Source organism: Chiloscyllium plagiosum, chromosome 20 (assembly GCF_004010195.1).
Source record: "Chiloscyllium plagiosum isolate BGI_BamShark_2017 chromosome 20, ASM401019v2, whole genome shotgun sequence".
Taxonomy (NCBI): Eukaryota; Metazoa; Chordata; class Chondrichthyes; order Orectolobiformes; family Hemiscylliidae; genus Chiloscyllium; species Chiloscyllium plagiosum.
In genome coordinates this window covers 3,701,728-3,719,627 of record NC_057729.1, presented here as the reverse complement: position 1 = coordinate 3,719,627, position 17,900 = coordinate 3,701,728, and the positions used below count along the sequence as shown (strand labels likewise).

The window sequence follows — 17,900 nt, the reverse complement described above, 5'->3', positions numbered from 1 at the left end:
CCTCCCCAGCCCCGGGGGGGGTCCAGTCTCCTCCCCAGCCCCGGGGGGGGGGGGGGTCCAGTCTCCTCCCCAGCCCGGGGGGGGTGTCCAGTCTCCTCCCCAGGCCGGGGTGGGGGTTCAGTCTCCTCCCCAGGCCGGGGGTGGGGGTTCAGTCTCTTCCCCCCCACCCCCAGTGAGCCCGGCACATACCCAGCAGCAGGAGCCGGTGTGTCGCCCGGTAGATCTGCTTGTCCTTCTGCAGCTGCTTCTCGATTTTCTTGTTGGCCTCGCGCTGCGCCTTCTCCTCGTTCCTCTGATCCTCGGTCTTGCTGTTCCCCAAGCACCCCATGGTCATCCGAGAGACGAGCGGCCAGCAGCAACCGCCGGGCCCCCCGCCCGCACAGCCACCCCTTCAGCGCCGGGGCAACACACACCGAGGTAACCGGGGGACGGGGACCGGGGGGGAAGGCAAGGAGGAGGGGGGAGTGAAGGAGGAGGAGAGAGTGTGTGTGTGTGTTTGTGTTTGAGGGAGGGAGGAAAGAGAGCGAAGGCCGGGCCTCCCTCTCCCGTCAGCCACTAGGCCCCGGACCCACCGGAGTCGACAGTGCCGGGCCCCCGGCTCCTTGTCAGGCCGCGAGGGTGGCCCCGAAACCCTGGGGCAACTCTTTCTTTTCTCTCTCTATGGTGGAGGAGGGGGGGGCCGGGGTGAAAAAAAAAAGACCCCCCACCCTGACCCCCTGTAGTCACCGCCCAAATAATAAAAAAGATGGAGGAGCCCAGGCGGGGTGAAAATTATAAATGGATAATCCTGCTCGGCCTCCCCCGAAATCCAGTCGGATCCAAGGCCCGCTCGGTTTCCGCCGCTGTCGACCCTCCTCTTTCCCCACCCCCCAGCCGCCGCTGCCCCAGGGAGGCCGGTGGAGGCTACAGGCTGGGCTCGGCCGCGGGAGAGCGGGGCTTCTTGTGTCGCCGAGGGATGGGTATATACCGGGGAGCCGGCTCTGTCTGAGTCCCTCCTCCTCCTCCTCCCTGGGCAGGGCAGGGCACGGCCGGGATGGGATGGGCTAGGCTAGGCAGGCCCGGCCCCGGAGACACTCTCAGTTCGGGGAGGCAAAAATATATATATTTATATATTTATTTATATATCCTTTCAGCAGCTCCTTCCTTCCCTTTTTAATGGCTCGGGATTGCTTATGTGGGGTTTTGTTTCCCCTTTTGCTCCTCTACCCGGGAATTTAAAGCAGAATCGATATTGCGAAGGTGAGAAATGGAGGCGGCGCTGGCTCTTCTCGCTGTGTTTAATTTCTCTCTCCCTCTTCCTTCTGTTGATGTGCTCCTCTCCTTGCCCCCGGTGTAAATGTCCTCTTGCTCGGTTTCTCTAATTTTTTTTTCTTCCCCCGGATGGATTCAGGTTCCTTTTTTCCTCTTCCTCTGTTCCCTCCCCACAGAATAAGGCTAGTTTCCCCCACCACTCGGGGTAAGCCAGATTTCCTTTTTGGGTTGGTTTTCCAGGGTGTGCGGCTTCTGCTTTTATTTGCCCAGCGATGGTTTTCTTGCTTTTTCTCCCCGGGTGTAAATCCTGCCCCTTTGACTGGCAGTCTGGTTTGTGGTAAACACAAGCCCAAGTCTTCTGCATATATTTTTTTTTACAAAAAAAGCTGCGACTCTTCTCGTCGCCAGGTATGTCAAGCTTTCTTCACAAAGTAGTTGTTGAACATTTCTACATATATTTATCTTATGACACGGAGCAATCCTGCCTACTGCTGCATCTGTGGAGAAGCGGAAAGAAGCAGAGAGAGACACACACACACACAGTGAAACGGGTGGGGCAAACAGCAAACTGTACCATGGGTACCTTCACTCTCACATGATAACATAGCGTCACTACGCTGTATGCCGAGGCGCCCTCTTTAAACATTCAGACAAGGGGACCAGCGCAAGCACTATATGTAATTAAGGAAACACAAAATCCAATAAATACTACAATGTTGTGCTTCAGGAACAACGCTTTTAATATTCTTCCACTCCAATCTGCATTTTCACTGAACAATGTCTTATTTCTAGTCCAGGGATCAGCACCACTGATCCAGAATCTGGTTTCCAGCATCTGCAGTCATTGTTTTTACCTCCTTTAACTCCTGTCCAGATTAAGGCTTGCCATGATACCACTCAAGCATACCTGTAAGCTACGGCATACTTGTCTGTATTTGCAAAATTGCCAATATATTTAGTCAAATTTTCATCTTTTGAGTCACAGAGATATACAGCACAAAAGCAGACGCTTCAGTCCAACTCTTCCACGCCGATCAAATTTCCTAACCTAATCTAGACCCATTTGCCAGCATCTGGCCCATATCCCTTTAAACCCTTCCTATTCATACACACAGCCAGATGCCTTTTAAATGTTGCAATTGTGTCAGTTTCCACCACTTCCTCTGGCAGTTCATTCCATACATGCACCCCCTCTGCGTGAAAAAGTTGCCCCTTAGGTCTCTTTTATATCTTCCCCCCCCCCCCCCCCCCATCCTAAATCTATACCCGCTACTTCTGGACTCCCCCACTTCAGGGAAAAATACCTTGTCTACTTACCCTATCCATGCCCCTCATGACCTTATAAATGTCTAAGGTCACTCCTCAGCCTTGACACTCCAGAGAAAACAGCCCCAGCCTGATCTATACTTTTGTGGCTGATGCTATTTTGAAGATTAGTATGCCGAAAGTTTGTCACTACAAAAGTACCTCCACACTGTTTGAAATCCAGCTTTATTCAATTAATTTGCATCAATGTAAAAAGAAAATTGTGCAGAGCATGTTTTGTTATTTGTACATAGAAAATCGCAAACTGACATTCAGTAAAAATAAACTGGGCACAAAGCACAAAACCAAGGGAAAATAAGATCAGCCAACTTTTAAAAACCTACATAATATATATCTTAATCAGATTGATGAAGCCTGAGGAATGCCATAGCTGAGTCCAATTCTCCTCTCACGAAAAGCACTGAATATTCGGTGAGAGTGTAGTGGCACAGTGTCCCTATTTCTGAGCAAGGAGGCCTAGTCCCACCTGCATCTCTTAATATGCTAATTTAGAAAATAAAGTAAGGTTTGACTGAGCTCAGTTTCCTGTTTTAAAAGAAAAAAACTGAATACAGATTAGAATAGGAATCCTGATTTATTTTAACCATCTAGTTCTAGCAGAGAATATCAAATATCATTTCTGACCAAGATCAGCAAAGTCAATATAAATTATGAAATCTGAAAATAAATATTCTTGGAAAAACTGTGCATTTTAGTATTATTAATGCATAAATGGCTAACAGGTTTAGAGAATGAGGGTCTGTGAGTTATAAATCTCCAGAATTAGCTAGTCAATTTACACAACTCTATTGTTTGCCTTGTATGAACAGCATTTCAGCATTCGCCTCAATTATTTTGAAGAAACTGTTAGATTTTGATTATAATATCTCTATGCTTTGATGACTTTACCCATTATGACTTTCCCCTTATATTTAATGCAATAAGTTACCACCAGTAATTAATAGCACAATATAATTTTAAAAATGTGATAATTTATCAGCTTTACATGAACAATCTCCCCAGAAGAGGTACAATTTAAACTGTCTTATTCTTATGCAAATTATTTTTAGAAATTTTCATTTAAAATTTAAGCTTAATATTGTCTCTTCTATCTAGATCCAATCTTCTTCCCCTCTCTTTATTTCTATGTTTTATCTGATACTACTAACTTCTACCAGTTATTCTGTTGGTTCTCTCTCAACTGACAGCTTATATTATTCACTAATGTTGAGATTTGTTATCCTCAAGCAGTTTTAGCACATGTTAAGGTACATGTTGTCTGAATGAAGCTGAATGGCGCGGGCCAACTGCAAGATGTCCCAGTCCAGCATGATGCTACCTGTGTATGGCTCAGCGAACTGCTTTCTCTCATTAATTCATTGAAAACTTCAGATGTGAAAATATCTGCCAGTCAGATCTCTACCCTCCACAAAACACTGAAACCACTCTCAAAGTCACAAATTACATTTTTGTGACCATAAATTGTCTCTTCTCATTCTTCTTGAATTGTCTGCAGCCTTAGGTATGCTTGACCAAACCATCCACCTTCAAATGTGTCTCTATTTTGTCCAGTTTGGGTAAACGGTCATCACTGGTGCCATTCTTGTCTGTTTGATTGTAGCAGAGAATCACTTGCAATGTTTTTTTTTTCTGATACCAAACCTTTAACTCTGGTGGTCCTCAAGGAACAATCTTTGGAGCATCTCCTATTTCTCATCTACATGCTGACCCTTGGTGACATTTTGCAATGGGACAGCATTATTTTTCATTAGTGAAGTTGTCACTGTCCAGTTCTACCTCACCATCTCTACCATTGCTAAATTATCAGATGCCCTAACTGATAGCCAAAACGTAATGAGCTGAACATAGACATAGAACATTACAGCGCAGTACAGGGCCTTCAGCCCTCGATGTTGCGCTGCCCTGTCATACTAATCTGAAGCCCATCCCACCTACACTATTCCATGTATGTCCATTTGCCTGTCCAATGACGACTTAAATGCACTTAAACTTGGCGAATCTACTACCGTTGCAGGCAAAGCATTCCATACCCTTACTCCTCTCTGAGTAAAGAAACTACCTCTGACATCTGTCTTATATCTATCTCCCCTCACTTTAAAGTTGTGTCCCCTTGTGCTTGCTGTCCCCCTACTTGGAAAAAGGCTCTCCCTGTCCACCCTATCTAACCCTCTGATTATCTTGTATGTTTCCATTAAGTCACCTCTCAACCTTCTGTCTAACAAGAACAGCCTCAAGGCCCTCAGCCTTTCCTCATAAGACATTCCTTCCATACCAGGCAACAGCCTAATAAATCTCCTCTGCACCCTTTCCAAAGCTTCCACATCCTCCTTATAATGCGGTGACCAGAACTGTACACAATACTCCAAGTGTGGCCGTACCAAAGCTTCATACAGCTGCAGCATAACCTCCTGGTTCTGGAACTCAATCCCTCTATTAATAAAGGCCAAGACATTGTATGCCTTCTCAACAACCCTGTCAATCTGGGTGGCAACTTTCAGGGATCTGTGTACATGGACACCGAGATCTCTCTGCTCATCTGCATTCCCAAGAATCTTACCATTAGCCCAGTACTTTGCATTCCGACTACTCCGTCCAAAGTATATCACCTCACACCTGTCCACATTAAACTCCATTTGCCACCTCCCAGCCCAGCTCTGCAACCTACCTATGTCTCTCTGCAACCTACTACGTCCTTCGTCACTATCCACAACTCCACCGACCTTAGTGTCGTCCGCAAATTTACTAACCCACCCTTCTAAGCCCTCATCCAGATCAGTTATAAAAATGACGAACAGCATTGGGCCCAACACCGACCCTTGTGGTATGCCGCTAGTAACCGGACACCAAGATGAACATGTTCCATCAACTACAACCCTCTGTTTTCTTTCAGCAAGCCAATTACTGATCCAAACTGAAATTACCTTCAATTAAATACTGGAAGACTGAAGCCATTATTTTTGTCCCTGCTACAAACTTTGTTTCCTTGCTACCAACTTGATCCTTCTCCAAGGCAAGAGCACATTTTCTGATGAGACTCTCATTCATGCCTTTCTTACATACAAGTTATCCCACTGTACTCCTGGCTACTTTCTCACTTCCTACCTTCCTTAAACTTGAGGTCAACTAAAACGCTATTGTCAGTGTCTTAATGCCATTCTCAAATCATTCCTGTGCTCACTGGTTCCCATTCAAGCAACATCTTGATTTTAGAACACTCATTTTGGTTTTCAAATCCCTCCATGGTCTTGCTCTCCCTTTCTCTGCAAACTGAGGCGGCGTTTGGTACGCTTGCATTCATTGGTCAAAGTATTGAGTATAGGAATTGGACGTCATGTTGCAGCTGTATCGAACATTGGTGAGACTACTTTGAGTACTGTGCACAATTCTGGTTGCCTTTCTATAAAGGAGGATGTTGTTAAATTTGAGAGGGTGCAGAAAAGATTTACAAGGATATTGCTGGCGTTCGAGGGGTTGAGTTATAGGGAGAGGCAGATTAGGCTGGGGGCTTTTTCCCTGGATTAATGGAGGCTGAAGGGTGACCTTCTAGAGGTTCAAAATCACAAAGGGCATGGATAGAGTTAATAGCAAAGGTCTTTTTCCTAGGATTGGGGTAGTCCAAAAGTCAAGGGCGTAGGTTTAAGGTGAGAGGGGAAAGATTTAAAAAGGATCTAAGGGGTGGTGAATGTATGGAACCAGCTGCCAAAAGAAGTGGTGGAGATGGGTACAATATTTTAAAAAGGTATCTGGGTGGATATACGAATAGGAAGGGTTTAGAAGAATATGCGGCAAATGTTGGCAAAGGGGACTAGGTATGGTTGGAGTGGACAAATTGGACCAAAGGGTCTGTTTCTGTGCTGAATGACTTAGCGACTCTATATCTGAGCTTCTCTCATTCTGATTTCCTGCAAATGCCAAATTTCAAAAACTTCAACATTTGTAACCACGCGATCAACTGTCTCAGTTCAAAGCTCTGAAAACCCTCTTTATAACTCTCACAATCTAACACTATTCTCACTTCTCTGCTTTGAGATACTCCTTAAAACTTACCTCTTTGATGAAATGTTTGGTCATCTGACCTAATATCTCCTGATGTGGATTAGTGTCAGTGTCCAAATCAGTGTCAGTCTTGCTTTTGTAATGCTTCTCTGAAGTGCCTTGGGGTATTCTACTACATTAAAGGCACTAATAAAAGTTGTTGTTATCACTAACTTCTCTTTTAATCTTCATTAAATAAGTTACGGAAAGCTGATTAAGGTCCTTGCCAAAATAGTGTTTTGAACTTTTAATGTTGCAATTAGCAGCAGTATTTGAGATTCTAAAACACCTTCAAATATTATTTACCAAACTGTCATCTAGCACATTGTCACCTAAAGTACATTCTTGCACATTGTTAGTATGACCTGACACACTAACTACCCATTTGCAAATGAAAGAAAAAAATTTAAATGTCCAACATCCTTGTTGGATTCTGACTGCAATGCTGGAATTTGGGTATCAAAAATGACTTAGTCACACTGGATAACTGTTCTTCAAACAAGAGGGCAACACTTGAAATATTGAAACATCAAAATTGGCTTTATCAAAAAATCCAGTTTAGATACTTTCAGGCAGAATATTCATGTGAATAATAATAGATTTAAATATTGTATGGCAATTTTTTTATTAAAGAACAAAATAATAGGATTACATTCAAATGGTTTGATTGAGAAGTAGTTTCCTGTAAAAGCATTTGCACTTTACTAAGTAATATCAATAATTTCCCAAAAACAAAGGAGCTTCCAGTACTAATCAACTTTTATTTTGGTAATTTTATCTCCAGTATGATTAAATAAATATTTTTGGATAGTTTTTTGGAATCAAATATATTGTACAAGACAGCTAAAGACTAATTCAGTTGTTGAAAAAAAGTTGCTTTTGATACTTTCTGATCAAAAACATTTCCCAAGCACCCAATTAGTTAATCAGACTGAATTACTGCAGTAGCACATTCTCCATTAAAATGTAGATCAGTATCTGGTCAAGAGCTCTTTTTGTTTATTTTTTTTCCTCTGACATGTCTATCAGCCATCAAACACCAGTACAACTACCTTTCCAACAAGTTACAATGTTATAAAAATACTTGCTCATACTCTGAACTGAAACAGTAAACAAGAAAATTGAAAACTGTCACTAAATATAATACACCCAAGTGTTTCTCCATTTGTGAATTTTAAAATCTACATTTTCGGGAAATATTTCTGAAGATTGATTGCTGATAATTGTATCACTGGGCTCTGTTATTATCCTTGCCAGTTTTTTTAAAAATGCAATCTTTCATGAATGTTAAAGTTGAAATTTAATGGAATCAATCAGTTTTCAACACCTAGCAAGTCAGTGCACTTCAAGGTATAAAATGTGAATCATTACAATTTTGCATTTATTTTGTTTAGACATTATACTTTATTTTACAATGCAACTGATAAAGAGTATCATTGAAATGAATGCTATAATTGTATTTTCTTATAGAACAAACTAAGCTTTTAAATAAGTTATTTATTTAGTTTGCAAGTGTCCTGTAACTAACATGAACATGCAAATCACTCGAGTCCTCTGTAAGGAATATCATTGATTTTAAGAGAAAGAGATAGACAAACAAAAATATATTCTAGACGAATCCTCTGCAATGCATGAACTCAAAACTTATTTGTCCAAGCCCTTTACCTCTACTAACCACATATAAGGATGTTCCCCAATTTACTTTGACCTCCTTGGGAAAGCTGAAGACAACCAAACTCGTGAAATTTTTCCTGACTCTACCAAAGGAAAGGAAGACAAATTCCAGTATCTTAATCAAGTATTATAATTCATATTATCAACAAATCCACACTATTCTGCAGAATTTTAGACTCATTCCAAAGTAGATATTTATCTTTCTATAATTTGAAAAAAAACAGCACAATGTCACTGAAGACAAGATGCTTTTAAGTATCAGAGTAACCTTATCAAGGAAATGGTTGAACAAGAATTTGATTTGTTAGAAAGATTGAGTTGAAAATGAGTTTAAACAAAAATTATGTTCATTCTCTGAAATTATAATAAAAAATTATAATAAAATTATAATAAAAATGGTGACAATGGAAAACCAAAACAAATATCATTAAAGAGTGACAGTTTGCACCAATGTATCATAGAGGTCAGAATATCATACACATCTGAGTACTTTTTAAAATGTTCTAAGGTTTAATTACCCTTTCAAGCAATGCATTCCAGAACCACCATCCTCCAGGTGAAAAGTCTTTTCCTCAAATCCCCTCCAATACTCCTGCCTTGAATTTTAAAATCCTGCCCCTCCTTCAACTAAGGGGACAATTGCTTTCTATTCATCCCCCATAATCTTGTACTTCTCTACAAGGTCCCCCTAAACCTCCTCTGCTCCAAAGAAAAGCAGGGAGAAAGTGAGTACTGCAGATGTTGGAGTACCAGAATTGAAAAACGTGGTGCTGGAAAACACAGCAGGCCACACAGCATCTAAGGAGCAGGAGAATTGACGTTTCAGGCATAAGCCCAAAACGTTGATTCTCCTGCTCCTCGGATGCTGCCTGGCCTGCTGTGTTTTTCCAGCACCACATTTTTCACCTCCAAAGAAAAGCAACCAAGTTTATCAGACATCTTGGTGAAATGCTCCATCCCAGGCATCATTGTGGTGAATCTCCTCTGCACCCCATCCAGTGCAATCACATCCTTCCTCTAGTGCAGTGACCAGAACTGCAGTATTCCAGCAATGGCCTAACCAAAGTTCTATACAGCTCCAACATAACCTTATTGCTCTTATAATATACCCATCTACTCTGGAGTTTATATATATTACCATAAAGAGCAATCTCACTTGGTCAAAATAGAAATAACTTGGTCAAGACATCCAAAAACAAATATCAACTATCAACTTCCTTTTTAAAGTTTGACTTATTACAAAAGTAAGTCAGAGATTTTAGGATGCTTTATTAAATTTGCTGATCATAATAATATGATCCACGCTTCAAAGGCCATTTCCAAGTTAATGCCGGATCAATTTTATTAGTATGATTTTATGCGGTGGTCTGATAGAACCTCCTGGCTTAAGTAGGCCATTGCAGAGGCAATTTTGAGTTAACTAGTTCTAAATCTGGAGTCACATGCAGGCCAGACTAGGTAAGCACTGTTTGTTTTCTTCTCTGACTAATGTTGTGAACCAGACAGCTACGATTGGTAATCTGGTAATTTCACAGTCAACATTGTTGAAACTGGTCTTTTGATCTCGACTTTATATATAATTAAATGAATTTAAATTTGGTTTTGAAATACATCGCCAACACATTAACCCAGGTCTCTGAAATACTAGTTGACAAACAACACTGCAACATTGCCATAGGATAAGCTTCAATTGTTGTGAAAAGTGCCCCTATCCATATCCCTCCTCTTCACCACTACTGATAACCTACACTTTCAATTACCTCCTCAAACACTCGAGTTTTACCTCCTTCCTTCCTTAGGACCTTTCTAAAAATATTTGTCACGGAAGAGGACTTTTCTCAATCCTCTCCTTTGGATTTAACATCTGTTATTTTTCTTCTAATGTGTACAGCACCATGGGACATTTCTCTACTTGAAAACATAAATGGAAATTGCAGTCTTTTTTTTTAAAATGGAGCTGTATCATTGGCCTTAGTATTCCTGGGCTAAAGGGAAAGTTTTGCAAAGTCCCTCCTCTTGATAATTATTTGTTGATCCCAGTGGGAAGTTTGTATGTATAAAGCTTCAGAATTAGATTGGGCCTGGTTATGATACTCTCTCCAGTCATCAGATGTCAGTGGATCTTTGGAGGCTGTCCATGAAAAACTTTGGGATGCAGGTTGGGAGAGGGACTGCCCCATGGTGGAGAATATGGTAGATATCTTAATCTATTAGAACTTCATTGGATTCATAAAACAGCCATGATCTCAAAGAGATGGACATTTCATCTAAATAGCAATTTGGAGGAACTGCCCACTATTTTTGTGTCCAGGATATAAACATCAATCACATTCAGTAATGGGGTAAGATGGTAGTAATATCGTGGGGGGGCCACAAACAGGATAACATTTGTTTTTCAATCTTTTCCTGTATTTTTGGCACTTGTTTTGTCTCCATTGTTATATACTATTATTGTGTTCTGTATCCAGCGCTACAATTAACATGAATGGATTCCCCCAAATGGAATTCCCTGTTATAATTTTTTTTAAAACAAAAAAGGATACCTAAATGGTTGTCAGCTATGTCAGGCTGTAGAAAAGATGCTCTGCAATGAAACATGCCCGCACACATTGGGAACTGTGAAAAGGCCCTGCTCTGGCATAATTAACACTGAAGAAATCTCCCTCTCCATAGAAGATGGACAATGGAGCAAAGTGTGTCCATTACAGTAATAACCAGAACTTGAACACAAAGCATAATTTCAAGTTTGCAAATAACATCACTTTCATCAGTGAACAGGATAGTGACAGACTGCAGGTGGGCATAGACAGAGGACACAAAGAGACCTATCAGGAAAAAAACTAATTGTATTTAAATTCTACTTTAAAATTGGGCAATGTTGCTGGATTCTTAAAATGGTCATAGCTGATCACATGATCATATTTCCAGAAGCCACAAGATCCCCTGGCTCTAAACAAAGGAGCAAAGAATCAAAACCCATTATATTAAAGAGGATGCTAATGCTTTTACAATTGATATTTGGAAGAGATAAACATACACTGTCAGCTTAATGGTCTTCTAATTAACCCATCGAGCTGGGCCGTCAACACCTGACATGCCTGTCTGTGTTTACCAAAATCAGAATTCATTGAATTATTTAACTACACACCTTTGGGATTCCAAGTTGCTGTCTTAACATCAGGAGAAGAGCATCTCCAGGTCTTAACAGGTAGATGGTCTGCTTCCCTAACACTCTTTCAAAAGTAATCTCCAGAAAGAATCTTTGACTTTGCCTGCTGAATTGTACTAGTTCTCCAAGTCTACGAAATAGAGAACTGTTCCCTTGAGGACACCCTGGTTCACGCCAAACCCCTCCGTACAGCAATGTCCCATGCAATTGCACAAGATTTAACAGCTGCATCTCAAAGGCCTCAAACACACCTTCCAACTGAAGCAGCAGTTCATATGTACTTCACTAAATCTAGTCAACTGTATTTGCTGCTCACAATCTGATCTCCACTATATTTGGGAAGACGAAATACAGACAGGGCGACTGCTTCAGAACACATTTGTTCTGTTCACAAAAAAGACCCTGAGCTTCCTGTTGCCTGTCACTTCAACACACTACCATCTTCCTTCATCAACATTTCTTTCTCGACTTGCTGCGGTGCATCAGTAAAATTCAGCACAAGCCACCACAATAGTACCTCATTTTCTACTTGGGCACTCTTCAGAACTCAATACAGTTCAATACATTTAGAGAGAAGCTGCTCAGGCCCATGTCCTTGGCCTAACCCCCACGCTCACTCTCAGCTCTATCTCCACCTGTCATTCTCTCCCTGTCCCCTCATCCCACTGTCAGCATAAATACCAACCCTTACCTAGCTACAATCAGTTCTGAAGGGTTACTGGACCCGAAGAATTAACTCACCCTCCACAAATGCTATCAGACCTACTGAGTTTTATCAGCAATTTCTGTTTTTGTTTCCAAGAAATAGATTATTTTAAATCAACCTGTTCAGAATCATTGTTACATACCTCTGGGCAGGGGGACTTGATTCCAGGCCTCCTGACCTACAGGTTGGGACACTACCACTGCACAAGTACCCCTCGAGTCCAAAATAAATCACTGCACCTTCGATGACATTCACCTGCATCCCAACTCTGAGAAAAAGAACTGCTACAAGATCAGCTAAGACTCCTATTTAGACACTGATTAAATGCTCTGCAAGTCACAGAAATCAAAGATGTTAGTATTCACCTAAGAAATTTATAATGTGTAATCTTCCTTACCTTCTCTTCCCATCTATTTTGTGTGCTTGTGTGTACGAGTGAAGTGATTCTCTCATATTTTGAATGTTTTATTAACAGACCCTACCTTTGATTTCATTTTAAAGAACTTTGTTGTTGTTTTTTGCTAAGCTTGAATTTTTTTTAAAATCTCCTTGGAGCATACACCTCTTCCAACATCAATAAAGGGACAACATTACGTAAAACAGCATATTCCTGTCTCAGGCTCAAGAGCACAAAAGTAGACAATACCCTCAAGAAGGTAGGTCTGAATCAGCATTTAAAGGTGGAGGGAGAGGAGTGAAATGAAATTGGATTAATGAAATTACACAACTGAAAATCTAAAAACAGCTGAAGGTGATAGGACCAATAATACTGGAGTTTTTTGGGAAGAGATTGGAGCAAAAATATCTCAAAACCTATAAAAACATATCCAAGATGGCAGCAGAGCAGTGCTGCTGAGCTGGAGCTCCCCCACTCCATCTCTCAACGTCTCTTGGTTTCTCTTTTCATGTTTTATTTTTCCCTTTCTACTTACCTTCCATCCTCAGACAGCATTGGTGGTGGCGAGTTGAGCCAATGTGGACTCAAGGTGAAGCCCAGCGCAGACTCGAAGTGAGGCCCAGCATAGACGAGGGGCTCCTGGACTTGTAATGCTGAAGCCTTTAACTTTATTTCTCTAACTTATACCTAGGCAGCTTTGTACCTAAGATGGCACCAGAAATGGTGACTTTGTCCACTTTTCACTGTATTCATATCCCTGTTCCTTAGTACTTGTGACAATTAAACCTAATTAGATTAGATTAGATTAGATTAGATTACTTACAGTGTGGAAACAGGCCCTTCGGCCCAATAAGTCCACACCGACCCGCCGAAGCGCAACCCACCCATACCCCTAACCTAACACTACGGGCAATTTAGCATGGCCAATTCACCTGGCCTGCACATCTTTGGACTGTGGGAGGAAACCGGAGCACCCGGAGGAAACCCACGCAGACACGGAGAGAACGTGCAAACTCCACACAGTCAGTCGCCTGAGGCGGGAATTGAACCTGGGTCTCTGGCGCTGTGAGGCAGCAGTGCTAACCACTGTGCCACCGTGCCGCCCTTAATTCTAAAGTTCTAACAGGACCAGACAGGATAAACACAGGAAGGATATTGATGATTGGGGAGTCCAGAAATGGGGTCACAGTTGAAGGATATGTGTTGGTCATAAGATGAAATATTTCTTCTTGAATGAGAAGTCTATCAAATTATCTGCCAAAGAAGGAGTTATAGTCCTTAGGGCTAAAGGGATCAAAAGGGTATTGGACAAAAGCAGGAACAGGATGCAATAGTGGAGAAGACTTGAGGGCTGAATGGCTTACTCCTGTTCCTATTTCTTATGTTTGTATTATCAGGGCCAGAAAGGCAAATGAAGGACTTTCATCTCCTGCAAAAATATTGCCAACTCCTATGAGGCATAGGGCCAGAAAATGCAAATCAAATGCCTTTGTCAAGGTCATGGTACAGCAAAATGGAAAACGAAAATTCTCCTTCCAACCAACTCATGGAACCCCAAATTCACTGCATCAAACAGCGATTATGGGCATTAGGGTTGCTCATCCATTGCCTGCATATTCATGCCTACACTTTAGGTGGCCCTTTTGTGTTTCCTTACTCCATCTCTGTCATTTGTTCAGTTTGCCTTGGCAACAGCTGATAATGGTTTGCGCTGATGTTTCAGAAATTTAGGCTCTTAATGGAACACTCGTGATTGTTGACATTCTGGAACCAGACTTGGAGCCCATTTTCCTTTGTCGGGTTTGTTTGGGGACTGGGGAAAGGGTGGGTGGAAACCAATTAAGCTTATATTTTCCCCTTCCTCCTTCTTCCCCCACACCCCCAACTCCATCCCTTGCATTTAAAAGCTAACAGGCAATGTAGAGGCAGAAGGACACCCCCTCACTCCCAAACTCACTTGCCGAAACTCCTCTAAAACCAGCTTGGGACAAGCAATCAAAGAAACATTCCATTTTTTTCACTCCTGGTGGGGTATTATTTACTACTCGGCCACTCCCATCATTGGGTAAAGTAAAAAAAACTCTTGTTAATAATGGGGCACAATCTCTACTAGTATGCCAGAGCTCTCTAAAGGAAACATGTATAATTTGGATCTGGAATAAAACATTCTGTGAGAGCTCCAAAATTCCTTTCTCTGCCATGCTTTTCCCTTTATCTGCAGCACAATTACTGGCTTCGAAACTGGATGCTGTGCATTTCACAGTATTTGATAACTGCTGCAAGGCTTCATTCAGGAATGTAAAGCCATTTTAGAACAAAGGGTTTACTGTAATTCCCCCCTTAGAACATCAGGAAATTGCGCAAAGAGGGTAAGATGTGTAAAAAAAAATGATTTAACAATTTCAAAAAATGAGGATCAAGTTTCTAAAAATAAATGTCATGAGACAATGTTTTTGTGGCTTGGTACACTATAGTAATCTAGTTGGCCATGTACCGCATACAATAAACAGTACAAGCCCTTGAATATGAAAAGTAATATTTTTATTGGTAACAATTATATAAAGACAGAATATTTGACCAAATATAACTGTTCAGAATACCTTGTCTATTTTGCTTTGTACTGTCATTTAGTTATGCTTAGTACTGATAGGTAAATGCACTTAAGGACGCATACAAAATATCGACTGTTGTTCAAACCAAGGTGGGGGGTTTCAGCAATTTTGAGATTCTTTGCCTTTCTGCATTAGATAAAAACAGCAAATAGTCCCACACTCTTTGATAATAATATTTAAATTATCCACGAAAGGAGTATGTGAAAATACTGTTGTAAAAAAACTCAGTTCCTTTTCAGGTGCGCAGAAACTTGGTTCTGCTCATCAATTCCTCAAGACATTGTAGCTTGGATTATTAATTACATGGTTATCATTGGGTATCCTTGTGGTGTAGTGGTAATGTCCCTACCTCTAAGCTAGAAGGCACAGGTTCAAGCCCCACTTACTCCAGGGTATGTCATAACATCTCTGAACAGGTTGATTTTAAATATATACTATGATCATAGATGCAAATCAAGTCCTGGCCACTCTGGAGCATAGCTTTTTCATGCTCAATTCATTATACCATCCTTCAAAAGGAATTTGCATTCATAATACTAAAATGTTGGTGTTTGCTGCATTATAATAAGTTACCTAACTCAACCTTTTGAGCGAAAGCCTCGAATGCACAACCTAGTCTTGAGGCTTAATTCCTTAAATGTTCTATTAGTCAACCAAACCGAGTTAGAGCTATTCAGAATTTTGTGATAATATTCTCCCTAAAGGAAATGACACATCAACATTTTTGTAGTTGCTATTGGCTCTGCATTTTAGTAAATTTGGTCTTTAATAATTTCCGTCATCTTTTTAAATTCCCTACATTGTTTCTCTTCCTTTACCTCTTGTAATCTAACATCATAATTGTAACAATCATAACATGGAGACCATACAGCCCCATCAAATCCATGCCAACTCTGCAAAATTAAGAAAGCTAGTCTTGCTCCCATACCCTGCCCTCTGCTTCCTTTCCCCTTCCAGTCAGATGTTCCTTGAATATTAACTGTATCCTCCATTGACACTGCTGTACTCTTTGTCTTCTACTTCCTCTGCTCCACTATTATTGCAAATTCTTCATGGTAGTTTGTGAATTTGGAAACTGCTGAAGAAACTTGATACTGATTAGTTATATTCAGTCTTTAAAATGAAGTGCGAAAAGTTACAAGATAGTATGGAATAATGACTATAGCGCTATATTAATTTTCCATAGCGCTATATTAATTTTCTTATTAAAATCTCTATTAACTAACAATTCAACAGGATATAGAACACAAATGAAGTGAAATTTTACTTTGATATGGCCTTTGCAAAGAGGATTGAGTGATCCAAAGAATATAATCTTCCAACCTGAATAGTTAACAGCCACATTATTCTTATACTTCACAGGAGTAATGAGCCTCTTTCCAATGGAGAATGATCCATAGTCAGTACCAAGCTGATATGTGCACGTAAGTTGCATTGGTAAGAATTAGGCTAAGTAATGTCCTTATAGATGCTTTCCTAATTGATCTTTTTAAAGATCAACCTTCGAAGTAATGTTAATCTGCTAGACTGATCCAATGTTAGAGGGTTCTTAGCATCGCCTAACACCAATGCTGGCTACATTCATTTGTAAATTAACAACTGTTGTTTGAGATATCTGTTGCAACATCCGGCAAGTTTGTTTCTAGTTATTTTCAGTGCTTACAATATAATATTCTCTTCATACTTTAAATGATGTGATCTGCATTTGAACCTTTGCAGAGAATGAAATAAAGTAAATTTCTAATTAAGAAATACTGAGAATTTGGGGAATAAATAGGTGGTGTAGATATTTCATTTGTTTATGGGATGCGGGAGATACTGGAAAGCCTGAATTTGTTATCCAGCCCATATACATTTAAATAGTGTGAGTTCTCTTTGTGCTGACAATTCTCTCAAAACCAAAAATTTCCAGGGTATTGGCCTAATGACAGCGAAGGACTGAAGACATACAAACACTGTCCTGTTTTGAACAAGCGGCAAAAGAATAGCAGATGCTGGAAATCAGGAACAAAAACAAATTGCTGGAAAAACTCAGCAGGTCTGGCAGCATCTGTGCAGTGAAAGTGGAGTTAATGTTTCAGGTCCAGTGACCTCCTTCACAACGGTGTTTACAAAACATTGCTGCTCTCTCTCAATGGCAGAGGTCACAAGGAAGAAATAAAAAGGTGCTATCAAAGTAACCTCGGTATGCAGATATGCATCCTGTAGATTTAGCATACTGCAACCTCGGTGTATCAGTGGTATTGGGTCTAGTGCTTAGCAGTTGATAAAGAATACTGTTTCAATATGAATGACAATTCAAACAGAATTCTTAGAGTTGATGCACAAAAGAATTTGCCTCTACCTGAGGAGTCTTGAACCACAGGACACAGACAATAAAAGATGAACCTTTTAGGACTGAGATGGGGAGGAATTTCTTCAGAAGGCTTTGGAGGCAGAATCAGTGTATATTCAGAATTGAAATATATTTATATATGTTTAAAGATATCAAAGGGATAATGCAACAGTGCAGAAAAAAAAGTTTTGAAGCGTAAGATAAGCCATGATCTCACTGAATGGCAGGATGGCACTGAATGGTCCATGCCTGCTCCAATTCCTTATATTCTTCTAATGGTGACTTTCTTCAGTATTATGACTGCATTCTTACAGGCAAGTGCTGAGTATACCATCACGTTTCTGAATTTGGCAGTCTTTAAATACCAGAATGCTAGATCTGAATTCTGTGACAAA

The 17,900-nt window shown here is 40.7% G+C and overlaps 1 protein-coding gene across 2 annotated transcripts in view; it reads right to left on the bottom strand.

Moving 5' to 3' along the window:
• The window catches only part of gnas (GNAS complex locus), a 318,791-nt gene that overhangs the window by 194,116 nt on the left and 106,775 nt on the right, over nucleotides 1–17,900 (bottom strand). The window contains exon 1 of one of the 2 annotated variants that reach the window (XM_043710126.1): nucleotides 190–1,826. The exons of the other annotated variant lie outside the window; for it this stretch is intronic. Coding sequence (XP_043566061.1) covers nucleotides 190–334 — 145 coding nt within the window. The 5' untranslated portion in view covers nucleotides 335–1,826. Of the gene's footprint in view, nucleotides 1–189; nucleotides 1,827–17,900 lie in introns of those variants that run through there. 2 annotated transcript variants of the gene reach the window in all.